The 15,389-nt window shown below is 39.0% G+C and overlaps 3 protein-coding genes across 4 annotated transcripts in view; 1 reads left to right on the top strand and 2 right to left on the bottom strand.

Moving 5' to 3' along the window:
• Window positions 1–601, bottom strand: part of LOC104818494 — a 949-nt gene extending 348 nt beyond the window's left edge. The window contains exon 1 of the mRNA XM_010548112.1: window positions 5–601. Coding sequence (XP_010546414.1) covers window positions 5–601 — 597 coding nt within the window. The remainder of the gene's footprint in view (window positions 1–4) is intronic.
• A 7,035-nt stretch (window positions 602–7,636) lies between these two features.
• Window positions 7,637–8,908, top strand: LOC109116865 (arabinogalactan peptide 22-like). Its single transcript, XM_019203087.1, has 2 exons — window positions 7,637–7,921; window positions 8,642–8,908. The coding sequence occupies exons 1-2, from the start codon at window positions 7,804–7,806 to the stop codon at window positions 8,713–8,715; spliced, it is 192 nt and encodes a 63-aa protein (XP_019058632.1). The 5' UTR covers window positions 7,637–7,803; the 3' UTR covers window positions 8,716–8,908.
• A 1,385-nt stretch (window positions 8,909–10,293) lies between these two features.
• LOC104818158 (plastidial pyruvate kinase 4, chloroplastic) lies at window positions 10,294–14,695 on the bottom strand. Of its 2 annotated transcripts, none has more exons than XM_010547611.2 (5): window positions 14,473–14,695; window positions 13,983–14,094; window positions 13,412–13,791; window positions 11,393–13,021; window positions 10,294–10,848 (listed from the first exon to the last, which is right to left on the bottom strand). In XM_010547611.2, exons 2-5 carry the CDS (start codon window positions 14,040–14,042, stop codon window positions 10,710–10,712), a joined length of 2,208 nt encoding a protein of 735 aa, XP_010545913.1. In that variant the 5' UTR covers window positions 14,043–14,094; window positions 14,473–14,695; the 3' UTR covers window positions 10,294–10,709. The 2 variants fall into 2 exon arrangements, with proteins under 2 accessions (XP_010545913.1, XP_010545912.1); XM_010547610.2 differs by having other exon boundaries at window positions 14,524–14,695.
• Between the last annotated feature and the right edge of the window lie 694 nt (window positions 14,696–15,389).

Here is a 15,389-nt window from a genome sequence, read left to right as displayed (position 1 = left end):
TAACCTTGTGTCTGTGGTCCTGGTTCTTAGGCGTTTTGAGCTTGTAAACTGAACAAATAGATTTCACACTTTCGTCTAGATTGTCATTTTGATTGAGCATGAATTCTATTGTCTCGTCTCCAATGGACATAGTAAGACGACCCGCTTTGACGTAGATGACGACATCTGCTGTATTGAGAAAGGGACGCCCTAGAATGATAGGCATGCTTGAATCTGCATCCATGTCAAGAACCACAAAATCGACAGGAATGTAATAATCATCCACCTTAAGTGGCATATCCTCTAGTATACCTGCAGGCCGTTTGGTCGACCTATCTGCCAACTGTAATATCATTTGTGTGGGTTTGAGTTCACCCGCACCTAGTCTCTTGAAGATCGACAATGGCATTAGGCTTACGCTTGCTCCTAGGTCACATAACGCATGTTCAATAAAGAGATTGCCCAGTTTGCAAGGAATGGAGAAACTACTTGGGTCTGCCATCTTACGGGGCAAATCGTGCTGAAAAACGGCACTGCACTCTTTGGTTAATGCTACTGTCTCCTTCTCCACTGTCTTCTTCCTAGCCAGAATATCCTTGAGAAATTTGGCATAGGAGGGCATTTGAGTGATTACCTCATGAAAAAGGTATTGTGACCTCCAATTTCTTTATCATGTCCGTGAAGCGCTTAAACTGGCTGGCCTTTTTTTGTTGCACAAGTCGTGAAGGGAATGAAACTGGAGGAGGTCTGGGAGGTGGAGGTACATACTTTGGTTATTCCTCACATGTCATCTTAACAGGAGTATCTGCAGACTGAATGTTAGAGGTGATCACAGATCTAGAGTAAAAAGACTCACCTTTTTCAAGAGTAGGGGGGACGACATCCTCAAGTTGCTTCGCGCTTCTTAAGAACACTGCATTGCAGTGCTCTCTAGGATTTGTCTCGGGTTTCCTGGGAAGTGATCCTTGAGGTCGCGAAGGTATAGAGGCTGCGAGTTGAGCTATCTGGTTATCAACAAGCTTCAAGTGGGCGTCGGTCTCTTGTTGATGTTCACGCATCTCGGTGCGAATAGCTTCTTAATCCTGCATAAGCTGTGCGAACATAGACTTAAGATCGAGGTCAAAATCTACATGTTGTGAAGGCGGAGACAGAGCGTAATTCTGCTGAGATTGAAGAGGTGTTGGGTAGTGTTGAATGGCATGATTCTGATGTTGTGGGGGAGCTCGAGGTCGAGGTTGATGTCCTTGAGAAAGACCCTGATTAGCCGAACCACCAAAATTTCAGTGGGGAGTATTCAAGACGTTGGAAGAATTCTTGTACAAGAAGTTTGGATGATTCTTCCACCCCGGATTGTACACATTCGAGTATAGGTTGTTATCTACGTAGTAGACATCTTCGATCATGTACCTGTTGGCTGATGTGTCTAAGTATGAGATTTGATGAACATTCTCAACCTGCATTTTAAGTTTTGCCAATTCTGCACGTAATGCCTGAATTTCAGATAGACTTTCCTTACCTGCACGATTGTCTTTGAGGCTAACGTTTCTGATAAACTCATGAGAGGGAGCATACTCGTTGGCCATCTTGTTGATTTGTTGCTCTATGAAGTCGAATGATTTTTCGTTGAGGCTTCCTCCACATGCTACTCGAATAAGAACCCGAGTGTCCTCCTTTAATCCCTGCAAGAAAGTGGAAATAAGGAACCTTTTATCCCATCCATGGTGAGGACATGTTCTCTGGTATTCTTGAAAGTGATCCCAAACTTCACGTAAGGATTCATCAGGTTCCTGCAAAAATGAGTTAATTTGTTGTTTCGCGAGCTGGGTCTTGCTAGCGGAGAAGAACTGCTGCATGAACTTTTCTTGCATCTGTTCCCATGAGAATATGGAATCTGGAGGTAGTGTGTAGAGCCATTCCAGAGCAGTATCCATTAAGGAGAATGGAAAGGCCATGAGCATATGAGAGACTCATCGGTAACTCTGCGTACTGTTCTCACCGACTGGCATAATAGCTTGAATCGAGTCAAGTGAGGGATTGGTCTTCATTAGGTCGGCCCCTGAAAGCTGATGAGCTCAGCATATTGATGAATGCCGGTTGAAACTCAAAATTGTTACGGTCGATGTCAGGCCGACGAATGCATGAAAGCTGCTGAATGTACTTAAGCTGAAGGTATGCCCCATAAGTGTCATTGTTGTTCTCAGCAACTATAGCACGTTCCTCCATCTTTCTTTGCTGTCGTTTCTTCTTTCAATTGCGCTTAGCGGGCTTCTCGATTTCAGGGTCAAGAGGTATTAGGTTGTCAGGCCCAGAACTCCTGGTCATACACCAGAAACCTGCACACCAGAAAGTCGAACAAACACAAAGAATAGATCAAGAAATCGAGGGAAAAGAAAAAGAAAAGAAAAAAATCTAGATTCAAAGGAATCTTTATCCTAGCGCTAAACTAGTCCCCGGCAACGGCGCCAAAAACTTGATAATGCAAATCTAGGTATAGAAATAATGCTCAAGTGATAAAAACCTAGATACAGTGAATACCGCAAGGATACGGATCAACTGTAGTACCAGAGTCGAACACAGAGAATAGTTAGCTCTAGGAACAAGTCTCAACCAAGAATTAGATCAGAAAATATGGAATGAAGTATGTGAATATCGAAAATAGAGCAATAAACCAACTAAATAAAAATCAGATAACTAAACCACCGTAGCTTCGGGATAACCTTAACGCGCGGGGATTGTTTCTAAGGATGGAGAATCTACGAATATCGAACTCTAATCGGGGATCTCAAGTTATAATATAAGATTTGGCTCTCTCAAGTCCCAAATCCACTATCCAATAATTTAACCTATTGATCTCTCAACCTAATAGATTAAAATATCAAATGCATTAACGATCACTATCACAGTTCCTAAACCGATTAACCTATCTTTCAATAGTCTTAATCAATTCATTCAATGAATTCTTTCCGAATCTAATTTCAACTCTCTTGTTAATAAAAATCTAAAATCAATCAATCAACTGGCCAAGAAGATCAAAAACAATAAAATCAATTCAATCAAACCGACGAGTATCGATAACGTAGTCTCGGAAAATAAAAACCAAACAAATCCCTACAAGGTTAAATCTCTAGCTACAGTGAAATGACTACTCACTACCCATAACAATAAACGAGTTTAAATCAATAAGAAGAAACATAGAAACAGATAAAGAAGACTTGTAGCGATCTCTCGACAACGATTCTTCAATCTCTGCTCCTGGAAAACTTCGTCTTGATTCTCTCTCGAGTTCTCTGGCTTCTGCTGTGATCTCTCGATGATTTTTGAAGCCCAAGACGTCTCTTATTTATTTTCTTGGCAGCTGGGCTTCTTCATTTGCTGAAAACGGAAGTTCAGATGCAAAATAGGAAGTTTTCCCGTAACGCAACACGGTCGTGTCGGATGCAACATGGTCCGTATCAATTTTTCTGTTAAAAATATGCACTTTAGACATGGGCTGAACACGGGCGAGTTTGAATCAACACGGCCGTGTTGCGTTACGACACAGTCCGAGCCAATTCTCTGAGCAAAACTTCACTTTTTTCAGCACAGCCGTGTCGAATGCAACACGGTCTGTGTCGAATGCAACACGGTCTGTGTCGAATGCAACATGGTCCGTGTCGATTCTTCAACTTGAACATGCTTTACAGATTTGCTCATAACTTTCTGTTCCAATGTCGGATTTGCACGATCTTAATGTCTATGCGAGATATTGAAGAGAGCTTTCCAATAATATAGAGAACGCATGATTTGGACTTGTAGAGTGAAAGTTATTAGACTTGCAAGATCTGACTTTTTAGGCTTCATGTTTTTCACCGAAACAACCCCAAATGTTCCCGTTTCGTCTGTGATGTTTCGTAGTCCATGTTTTCCATCCATTTTGCTCTCTTTTATGCACGAATACCTGTTTTGCCATCAAAGAAAGCAACCAAGCAATATCGAGACCAAATGTGCTCTAGAATGCCTATAAATATGCAAAACCGAGTAAAATGCACGACATCCTATACCAAAATGTCACCAAAATACATGTTATCAGGGTCCAGTCTGATCCGTATTTCCGGTTTATTTTCATATTTTTCTCTTTTTTTCACTAAACTGGGTCGGCCTAATATCAAGTCCGACCAGTCTAGTTTTGCTTTCCCTCACCAGGTTTGTTTTTCGTGTTCCGTTACTCTTTTTTTTTTGGGTTGGTCTGATCTCAGACAGACCGGACTGATTTTTGGTCCAGACCAATCGATCTAATTGATCCACACCGGACGGTCTGGTTGGTCCAGACCGGACGGTCCAGACTTCGTCTTCGCATTTTCTCCTGCAACCCTAGACCGGACGGTCTGGCCCCAGACCGGTCGGTCTAGGCCTCAAATTTCTCCCAAAAATCATTAAACATGCATGGTTCGCTATGGGTATTACAACAACACTCATATAATTTCATGTAGAACACAAACCAAACATTAATTTTGCACGAATCACACAAAAACCCAAACCCCATGTCAACAGACTTCCGAATTAAACTTGAATTTACTCACCTCGGGTTAACCTTGCGTGTTGGCTGATGAATGGAAAGTTTGGTGATGCATAGTGTTTTGTAGGAATCAAATTGAGCGTAAATGCTTTGGATTCGAGAGAGAATTCTGAGTTTGAAGGATGAAGAACAAGTGAGGGGGAAGAGGGGTTGATTAAAAGCTCGGATTTGGACGGATTTGTGTGAAAACTCCGGACCCAGGGTGGAAGAATCGCGTCTTAGGGTCCCTAGGGTCGACAATCATGTTTTCTGGTTGGAATCTGGACCGTCCGGTACAGTATTTTTTTTTAAAAAAAAATTGGGGTTGTCACACGTATGGAAAGCAGTGGTTCATATGTATTGAAGTTAGAACCGATTGATGTGCGAAATGGCCATGGTACCAAGTTTTTTTTGTAGGTCCCGTCATCAATTATGCCACGACACCAAACTTTCCGAAAACGCTATTGCCTACAACCACAACAGTACAACCAGTCGAGCCGGATCCACAGTACAACGAGTCTGACCCTTAGTTATGTTGGCAAGTGATATTATCGATTTAATTAGGCCTTTGTACTTACAGATTTAGACTGTGAAGTTTGAAACGAACATCCTAATGACAATTACTCGGTGAAATCATGTTTAATGGTAAACACAGGATCCTCGTCACCAATATGGAAGTCAATTTGGAACGGAGGATTAGAACTCCTAAAAGGGTTAGGGTGTTCATTTGAGAAATATTATTTGTGTTGTTCCTCACAAATCCCTCTTAGAAAATGATTTTTCTTTCACTCTCTACTTTGAATTTGCAATAACACCAAAACAATATTCAACACCTTTTATTACATCATTAACACAAACTAAACTCACATAACTACACAGACAAATACGTAAAGTACTCATAGAGTAGGATTACAAACACTTTCTGCAATAAAATGCCAAGTCACTAATAAGTTCTCTTTATAGAGCCAAACCTAACAGTTATTGAACAGTTATTATAAACCCATCTAATAAAACCGACAAATAACTCCTTCAACATTTCCACCGATAACTTCTCTTGAGTTTTGAGGCACAAACTCCAACACTCCTCTTTGACTCAAAATCTCATAATTATCACATATTTCAATCGGTAATCTTCAATACAAACCTTTCTCGCTGTAACAATCTTCGTTTTTCCGAGTGCAAAACTGCCCCATCTCGATTTCTCCAATACGTCTCTCGAGTGCAACACTGCCCCTTCTCGAGTCCGCAATTTTCGGATTTACAAACCTGACAAACTTACAACATTTTTCCGATGTCCCAGAATTATCGCCTTCCGATGTCGCAAATCTTCTCCGTTTCATCTTTGTTCTGTTTTCAAAAAACACACACATTTTACTGTATTAAAAAAAAACACAACCTTCGCACAAAATCTTACCAAATCAACCTCCGATTGTTCTTCAACAACCATTTTCTGCACCATCGCTTCTTCGGCCCATATCGGAAACGTTTTCGTTGTAACGACTCTCATTTCTTTCAAACCCAAAAACAAAAACCCAAATCATAACCCGAAAATTGAATCGTTTTTTCCGACCCATACTCCCACAGATCTCAAAAAGACCATTAAACGCTCTGATACCACTATTGTTTCTCACAAATCCCTCTTAGAAAATAATTTTTCCACTCTCTACTTTGAATTTGCAAGAACACCAAAACAATATTCAACATCTTTTATTACATCATTAACACAAACTAAACTCACATAAATACACAGACAAATACATAAACTACTCATAGAGTAGGATTACAGACACTTTCTGCAATAAAATGCCAAGTCACTAATATGTGCTCTTTATAGAGCCAAACCTAATAGTTATTGAACAATTATTATAGACTCATCTAATAAAACCGACAAATAACTCCTTCAACAGATTTCACCAATAACTTCTCTTGAGTTTTGAGGCACAAACTCCAACAATTTGTAAGTTTCAGAGAAGGAAGAGACATCTGATTAATCATGGTATCTTATGGTATCTACGCAAAAACAAGACAAACGCAAATCGCATGATCATCTAGGATTCAACACGGGAACAAAGGGAGTTCTTCGATAAGGTTCATAGTGTGGGACCCAAAAATAGTTTGTGGAACGGGTCGTGGGAAAAGTAGGATATCAGGTAATTGTGATGCTTTGTAGGCCGAAATGTGGGGCATCATCTGTCATGCGTTGGAGTAGGAGTGTGGCAACATGGAATGGAAGGAGATGAAATTTCCTCAAAGATTCGACTATATATCTTTTTCCTAGAGGAATTTGCTCAACGATTGTAGATAGATCATAGTTTAGTTTTGTTTCTATATTTTAGATATTTATATTGTTTAAATGAGATGTTATGTTATTTTATTTTTAACATATAAATATTGTAATATTCTATAATCGATCCAACGATTCTCCATCTATTTTTTTTATTAGATTATTATTGGAAAACGGATGGGAAGTAAATATTCGAAATATTTTATGCAAGATAAATATGTCTTCATTTTTTTTTTGGGTAAAGAAAACTTCTTGGGATTCTAATGGTTTAATATGGTTTAGATAAGCCTACACAAGATTTAGAAAAGTATAGTTGGTATGATGGGTATTATGAGATTTTTTTTTAAAAATGTAATCGGGCTCAACCCTCGTATAAAACGAACATGTTTTCCCAAAATACTTTTTTATAGCAATTGTAATTATTATAAAAATACATACATATCTAATTATATTTTTTGTCCGTTTTAGATTAGGAATTCTATATAATGTTTTTATTAGGTATAATATGCACATATAATATACACATGTATATACTTCGAATAATGAAAAACTCGAAAATTATAGATAGATTGTATACGTAATATATCTCAATAATTAAAAAAAAAAACCGAAAACTACTTGGTCATTCCAAGATTGGTATCTCTGGTCCACGGATCGATCCGAGGAATGCGGGTCATCTGTAGAATCTTATATTCTAAATCAAAAGCCCATCTGTAAATCATTTTTTTTTCATCATCAATGAACACAAAATAATTTCCTTTTTAATCGTTTGCCATTTTTAAGACTTCCGTGTAATTATAAAACCGCACGGTCTCATATTTTCCATCATGATTCAACACTCATCGCCTCTTCTCTCGCTCTGCCTAGTTTTTAACCTTTCTCTTCTCTTCTTCCTCTCTAAATTCTTTGGAAAACAAAGAATTCGGAGAGGAAAGAACATCCAAAAACTATTGTGCTTTCGGTATTCGGAAAGAGAGAAAGAAGAGAAAAGAACAACAAAATCGAAATGTCGGTCTCAAAGATTTCATTCGAAGTTTTTGCAATCGTATCTATAATTTTCGTCATTTTGTTACCATTGGTGTATGGCCATCCGGTTGCCCCTGCACCGGCTCCCACGAACGATGGTAAGTATTACGGGATATCTTGCATGAATATGTGGGATCACAACGATATGGTAACTGCCAGATATTGTACAGATTGCATTTGCTATTTTCCAATTCCGTATCTAGGTTTCAATGTCTGATTTCCTCATGTATATATAGTGTTGCATACGTGAATGAGAACGCAAGTTGATTCTCGGTTCTTTCTCGGTCTGATACGTGTTAGTAAGCAATTTGTTTTTTTTTTCCCTCTAAAGTTCTAAAATTAATTTGGATTACACAAATTTATATAAGTTGTGAATAGCTATTTAAATTCCAATGCCAAGTATTTTAGATAAGATAGCCAAATCGGTTTTGAATTCACCCTCGAAATGGATATTTCAGATTTTAAAACTTAATATACAAAACCGTCGAAATGGATATGTACGAGTGTTCCGTTGAATAACATTTAGGTTTTTCAACTATTTTCAATTTTTTAAAACCTTCTTAATTTTATTTTTTAAACTTATCAAATTTCTAATGTTGGAAATCTTTTTGTTAAGATTTCTTAAATATATTATGGTGGAAATTTGAGATTTTGATAGGTAAACAAATCTTTTGAGAACTTTGAAAAAAAAAATATCATTTTTCCCTTAAAATCATATGTTCACTCGAACGAAAGACTATGGAAAAACAATTTTTTGAGTGTTAAATACCAATTATGCACTGCTGAGTAATTCTGCAACATTTGTTTTTTTTTTTCAGGAACAGCAATAGACCAAAGCATAGGTTACGTTCTTATGTTGGTTGCGTTGGCTCTCACGTACCTCATCCATTGATCCAATTTCGCCCCAACAGTAACGAATTTTCAGATTGGTCTCCTTTTATATTTTATTTCAATCACTTCTATTGTAAATGGAGATCAACAAATCTTTATATATGGTAGAGAAATAAAAAGAGCGTTTCCAAAAAAAAAACAGCAAAGGTGTTAAAAATGTTTTTTTCTCGGACACGAAAAAAAATCGTAAAAAACAGATCATACATATTTCGTCGCCAACAAAACAACGATTACTAATGAGAATGGAGTGGCATGAATGAAAAGAACGAGACCGTCTAAAATCGATGTCAATACGACCTAAAAATGATGTACGTTTAATTCTTGGTACGGATTTTATCGATTTATATTTTTCCATGAAAATAGGTAAACTTCAAGACATAAATTATTATTCAACTATGAAAATATCGAGATATAAGATGTTTTTTTGTCAAAAAAAAGATATATAAGATGTTGGATCGACGTAATTTAAATTTGGACTTTATGACTTTTTTACTAGAAGACGATCAAATAATTACGTTCTCCATCGATAGGACACACGGTAGGGGTGGGTGAAATCGCAACCTGAAAACTTTGGTATAAGAATATGCATGTGTGTCTTTGTTTGTGGATGTGTGTCCCTTCGTTCTTTATGAATACACGTTAACGAACGAGGTTGTATAATTCACGAAAATCGGGTCGGGCCGACCGACCCGAGGATTTCGGGTTCAGGCTCGGGCCGGTCCGACCCGAGGATTTTGAGTTCAGGCCGATCAGAATTTTTTTTGCCTATACCATCCATTCCAAAGCCCGACCCTATAGGCTTCGGGTTCGGACTCAAGTCAGAAGTATGTAAACTTTTTTTTTCACTAATTGTTCCTGGAAAAAAAATATTCGGGCTTTCTGGTCCGAAAACCCGATTTTTTTAACCGAAAAAATTAGGTCCAAAGTCTGATATTTTTGGGTGGATTCGGACTGAACTTTGGATATCGTGGTTGCCCGAAGGGCTATCTAACCCGATCAACTTCGTAAGCCGTAGCGCGCTGCATAATGATCCAAAGACTTTGTCGCATCTCTTCGATACGGGTACAGTAACAATCATTGCGATCTCCTCTGGTACCTACTGGTACGTCAGGATCCGATTGGTCATGAACATCGTAAGGTGCGACTTTGTTTAGGGTAATAGCCGCACGGCGGCCTTGTTGTACCTTACTCTCGTCTTCAATGGGGTCTGCGGGTCAGAGTCGCTGTCTTGGTCTAAGCGCTCAACCGTCTTCCTGTGCGCCGCTAAAAATAAAGAACATAACCAATATAGGGAACAGGGGAATACCAAACCACATCCCTGCTGATCCGGCTACAATAAATAACTATTGAAGAGCGAAAAATTAGACATTCCATGCCCTCGGAGAGTGCTTTGTCGTGCTAGGCGAAATTGACACCCCCTAACATTAACCAGGATAGAACCAAAGATTATAAACAACAAAATCAATAACTTTATACTTCTTCACCGCCAAGAAAAAAGGCGAGATTTCTGCATCATTTTCGACTAAATCAATAACCTTATGTGTTCAGGCTAATGCATGCAGTGGGTCCTGGATGTGAGTGTTCAATATTAACCATCTACTTGGTTATCCAAATCATGCTAAACATAAAGTTTTAGGTTTTACTATACACTAAGGTGACAATCACAGGGGAAAAAAAATCCGGTCCATTTCCCATTACTGGACCGGAGATGATTACAAGACTATTCGGTACCAGATACACCGGATGTAGAACTGGATAGACATGACTTTTCGGTATCGGTATTGTGGCAGAAGTCCCAATCAAGAGCCAGATGCACTAGGAATGGAACTGGGAACACCCAGATTCATTTGACAATCTGGAATCAGACTTGGGTTTTCGATAGTGAAGCCCGAGATATTAAACCTCGAGTTTTTTTAAACTGAAAATGACCACAAAATCAAGCAGATTACCGGTTTTCTTGTAATGAGAAGTAATGAAATGGAGACACTGAGTACTCTAGGAAGAGAGATGGTCACAAAGCGATATCTGGTTCAGCTCTGGTCTGGTGTCTGTAAGCTTGGAATGAAGGATAGTATCCAAAACGGCAACGGCTTCAACAATATGCTTCCCTTTGTTCAACATCACACAATCAGCCCTGTAATTTGAGTTGACAAATAACCGAAATTGTCAGTTTAAGATTTCAAACTCGGCTAACTAGTTGCTAATTTGCTACACTTATCCTCTTTATGAATGATCAAAGGTAACAATTCAAATAGCTCGGCTAACTCTTGGACCAATTGTTTTATTTATTTAACCTGTGCGATCAACCACAAAAGCTAAAAGCTGTATCTACCAATTTCCCCTTTGATATGATCTCACTTTAGAAACTGTCTAACCCCTGAGGGGGATGACTCGGGTATCTAATCACATGACCTAGTGCAGGAAGTGTTAAAATAGGGATCGGTCCTAACCAAGATTAACCCTTATAATCATAACTGTCTAACCCTTATAATCATAACTGTCAACAGGACAAAATTTAATACGGTCCATGCGAAGAGATGTTATGATGGATCTCGTACATTAACCAGGACAGCCCCATATTTTTCTCTAAAAGTTAAACTGTAAATCCAAAAATCAAATGCTGACTAGAAAGCTTATGCTCCTACGTGAAAGGACAGAGGAAGTTGCAAAAGACTGACCTTTTGGCATAGGCAACATCCGTAATCTCAGCTCGGGTTGGAACTCCAGACTTGACAAGTGATTCCAGAACCTGAGTTGCCCAGATAACTGGTACACGAGCCGCTTTACTTACAGCCATGATCTCTTCCTGTATATTAGCTAATCTCTCCCAACCACATTCCACCGCAAGATCTCCTCGAGCTATCATTATTCCCAAGGGATTTGGACACTTCATTGCTTCTAATAGAATCAGAGGCAAATTCTTGAACCCGCTTTCTGTTTCAATCTTCAGAACAATACCCAGGTCTGGTATTCCCCTTTTGTCGAGCTCCTGTTTAAGAACAGTAATGTCACGTGCATTGCGGATGAAAGAAATGCCAACCATATCAGCATGTGAAACCACAAAGTCAAGATCTTTGATATCTTTTGAAGTGAGGCCTTCGAAACGGATGTCACTCTGCGGGATGTTTATGGACTTCTCTGATCCAATTTTGGTACCTCTTGGACCAGCTTGGGTGATGGAGACAACTATCTCTGAAGGACCTGTTCCGTTGATCACTCCCCAGATCCTTCCATCATCAAAAGCAATAGTTTCACCCGGTTTGACAGAGTCGAATAAATAGCTTGACGAACAAGTTATCCTATGAGCTCCATTAATGGGATCAGAAGGTTCATCAAGCAATTTGTCTCGTGATATGACTAGCAGATCTCCCACTTTGACTCTCACAAACGCTTCTCTATGAGGAACCTCAACAACTTGTCCGACCGAGCGCTTTCCTTTCTTTCCCTTGACATACAACTTAGTTCCAGACTCAATATAAGCAGCATCCCCACATTCAGCGACAAATCCAGTACCAGAGAAAACATGAAACTCTTTTGAAATTCTAAGCATCCTCTTTTTCCCTCTGGCATCACATAGACTTACCGAATCACCAAGCCGGAGGCCCGCAAGAAAATCCTTGTCTTGCACATATATGGTAGCATCAGGGTAGAGGTGAGCAGGAGGACCTGTTCCTCTAAGGGATAGCCATACCTGAGCGGGGAAGACAACATTTCCATAAGCATCTTTCTTGGGAGACACTTTCATCACAGGGGGACCGGGTTTTAGCATACCAGTTCTGAGTTTTGGTCCTGCTAAATCCATAAGAACCCGGCATGGAATCTCCAGCATCTGCGAGCTTCTTCTCACTCTTCTGATGATCTCTCCCCAAATACTTGGATCTCCATGTGCACAGTTTATACGGATAATGGAAGCACCAGCCTTAAGAAGATCGGTTATTAGCGTTTCACTCTCTGTTGCTTCTCTCCCAACAGTAACCATGATATGAGTACTTCTGCCCTCGCAAAGATTACCCAGTAATAGTTCTTTATTCCATGATGTTATCTCCTTCTTACCGAGCTTCTTAGTTTTTCCACCTCTCAGCTTCTTGGGATCTGTACTAGTCCAAGATTCACCCTCTGCGTTCTCTTTGCTAGCCAGAGAGTTCTGCAGTAGCTGTATGGTGGCATTAAGTCTGGCTAGCACATCTAGATTGTTCTCATCTAAACTCAACATACCAAGAGAAGCAAGATAATTGTTGAGCTGCTCCACATCCAGAGACTTCAAAGCCATGTAATGAATTATGTTTGATGCACATTCCAGATATTTTCTGCTAGATACAGTATACGGAATTAGAAAATAGCAATGCGAAAAAAAATTACGCATGTAATTTACATATCTCAAGAAGCCTAGTAATGCAGAAAAACAAGGCCATTCGAAATGCACAATTTTTGTTTCAATCCAAGTCCCGAGGAATTTCAATTACTTTTGTCACGGCAAAAATAAAATTCTGCAACATGTTAAAGGGAAACACTCAAGTTAAACTCTGAAGAATATTGGACAAAGGATCTGGACATTTGTGTTTCTGCAGATCAAGAAATAGAAGATATGGGGATGTCACCGCACATATGATTAGAATGACCTACAAAAGACTTGGATCAAGACCTGGGGAGAATCAAAATAAAGGAAAAATTTGATAAATTTTGGCAACTCAACAGACCTGTCACATAAATTAAGCTGAGAAGAGTTCCACTTCTCTGAAGCTAATATGTGGAACCGAAGGGCTTTGAGTTTGTCCAGAACACTAGCTTGATCATCCCCAATGCTTCCAGGAAAAAATGTTTTTGGTTCCGGATAAGAAACATCAACATTAGAATCTGGAGCAAAACTCTCGGCACATCTGAAGGAGGTAATATCATCAGAGAGAGCATCCAAGCTACTGTTTCTTTCAGCTTTATCCTTTCGGCTCCCTGTGGCAAAAGCTAAGGTTCTCGGAAAACGGGTTTCTGTATGATTCACTCGATGTCTACCGGAGAAGCAAAGTAACTTGCCCCTAAAATGCTTTGAATCAGTTGTTGCAAGATCAACAAATTGAATCACCTGAAAGAGAAGAACCGTAAGTACATTCAAGTCAACGTTATCAAATGTAACAAATATTTCTCTGAGAAGTGAGAACTGAAGTTAGAAGATGAAAATCGTTGCAAGAAGTGCTAGAAGTTTGTAAATGGGTATAAACAAAGGATAAGCCATTTGAGAGCTTGATTACTTGTTTCAGGCAAAGACCTACTCACATTTTCATTGGTGGTCCAGACATTTCTGACAGCAGAAGCTGAACTAATGCAAAAAGTCATCTGTCCAGCAACTCAAGGAAAGAACTCGAGATTCAGAATCTGCAATAGCAAGCTGAAGCAGAAACAAAATCAAACGACTGAGCAAAAACCAAAACAACTACGTACAACATGTATGTTGGCTAAGGTGTTTGCTCACCATCCAAACGTTGGGGATTTTTTTTTTCCTGAAGGTACAGAATACATTTTGACAACAGAGAAGAAAATTCAACAGATGAACCCTAATTTCAGCTAATTGAGAACGAGAGTTTCACTGACGCAGAACCCAGACAACAATTCAAAGTTTCGGGAGATATCGATAATCAGCAAGAACAAATCGGAATATCAAACTACGTAAAGCAGAACGTCGTGTTTAGGAATCAATTTCCAAACTAAAAATCCGAAAATCCGAGCATCTCTGATCTAGAAATTCAAAATAAAGACCAAATTTCACCTCAACGACAGCCGATCCGGCGGACAATAATTTCAGAGTGAGAATACATACGTAAAAGATGACAATATGCTGATCACTCGTCGTGGTTTCGGCTGATCACTCGCCGTGGAGAGAAGATGACAAGATTTTCCCAAGAAAATGTCGGAAAAGGTCGAAGGGATAAGGGGAGTGTGGCGAGCGCGTGCCAGATGCCAAAAGGTCAGCACTATTGAACAATCTAGAGAGCCAATGGCTCCACACAAATAAATAAATAAACATAAATATAAATATAAATCACATTTCTTGGTGGCCCAAATAATTAAATCCAACGCAATTTTTGCCGATCAGCATGGCCATCCACCAAACATTCGTTAAAAATATCTCCATCCCAGAAAACTAGAATGTCTAATTTGGTCAATACTTGAATAATCGGTTCTAAGGTGCGATCAAATCGAATTTGATATAAACGGTAGTTATAATTTATTTAAAATCGAAAAATTAAATTTTAAACCAACCAAATGGAATAAAAAATAATCAAAAAACGAAATAGAATTGAATCAAAACCGAATCAATATAAACAATATTGAACCTGATACGATTTTAGACTTTTTTTTTATAAAAGATTAAAATATATTCACCAAAATTGTTTGTGTACAAAACCGATCTTGACCGAATACCCGTACAAAAGAGAATAACCATGTGTCTCTAATTTGACACCATAACTAACTTGTAGAAGCAGCTAACGATGAGACAGAGTGATGTAATACCAATCGACAAGAAGAGTCGGGTCAACCCTATGAGAGGAGCCTACAAGCGAGAGTATACAGTTTCGAACCATGGTGTTTAGTGTGCCACAAAGTGAATCAGTCGATGAAACAACACCTCGGAAAAGCCTTGTATTCCTTTCCGACCATAGTAGGTAAATTGAGCATTGGAGG

The sequence above is a fragment of the Tarenaya hassleriana genome, unplaced genomic scaffold (assembly GCF_000463585.1).
Source record: "Tarenaya hassleriana unplaced genomic scaffold, ASM46358v1 Cleome29, whole genome shotgun sequence".
NCBI classification, from domain to species: domain Eukaryota; kingdom Viridiplantae; phylum Streptophyta; class Magnoliopsida; order Brassicales; family Cleomaceae; genus Tarenaya; species Tarenaya hassleriana.
This window is presented reverse-complemented; position numbering and strand designations above follow the sequence as displayed.

Bases quoted from the DNA above. Each gene is read 5' to 3' on its own strand.
- LOC109116865 (XM_019203087.1), top strand. From the start codon at position 7,804: ATGTCGGTCTCAAAGATTTCATTCGAAGTTTTTGCAATCGTATCTATA. The intron at 7,922-8,641 runs GTAAGTATTACG...TTTTTTTTTCAG, and splicing joins ACCGGCTCCCACGAACGATG to GAACAGCAATAGACCAAAGC.
- LOC104818158 (XM_010547611.2), bottom strand. From the start codon at position 14,042: ATGACTTTTTGCATTAGTTCAGCTTCTGCTGTCAGAAATGTCTGGACC. The intron at 13,792-13,982 runs GTGAGTAGGTCT...CTTCTCTTTCAG, and splicing joins TCTGGACCACCAATGAAAAT to GTGATTCAATTTGTTGATCT. The intron at 13,022-13,411 runs GTCTGTTGAGTT...TGTATCTAGCAG, and splicing joins CAGCTTAATTTATGTGACAG to AAAATATCTGGAATGTGCAT.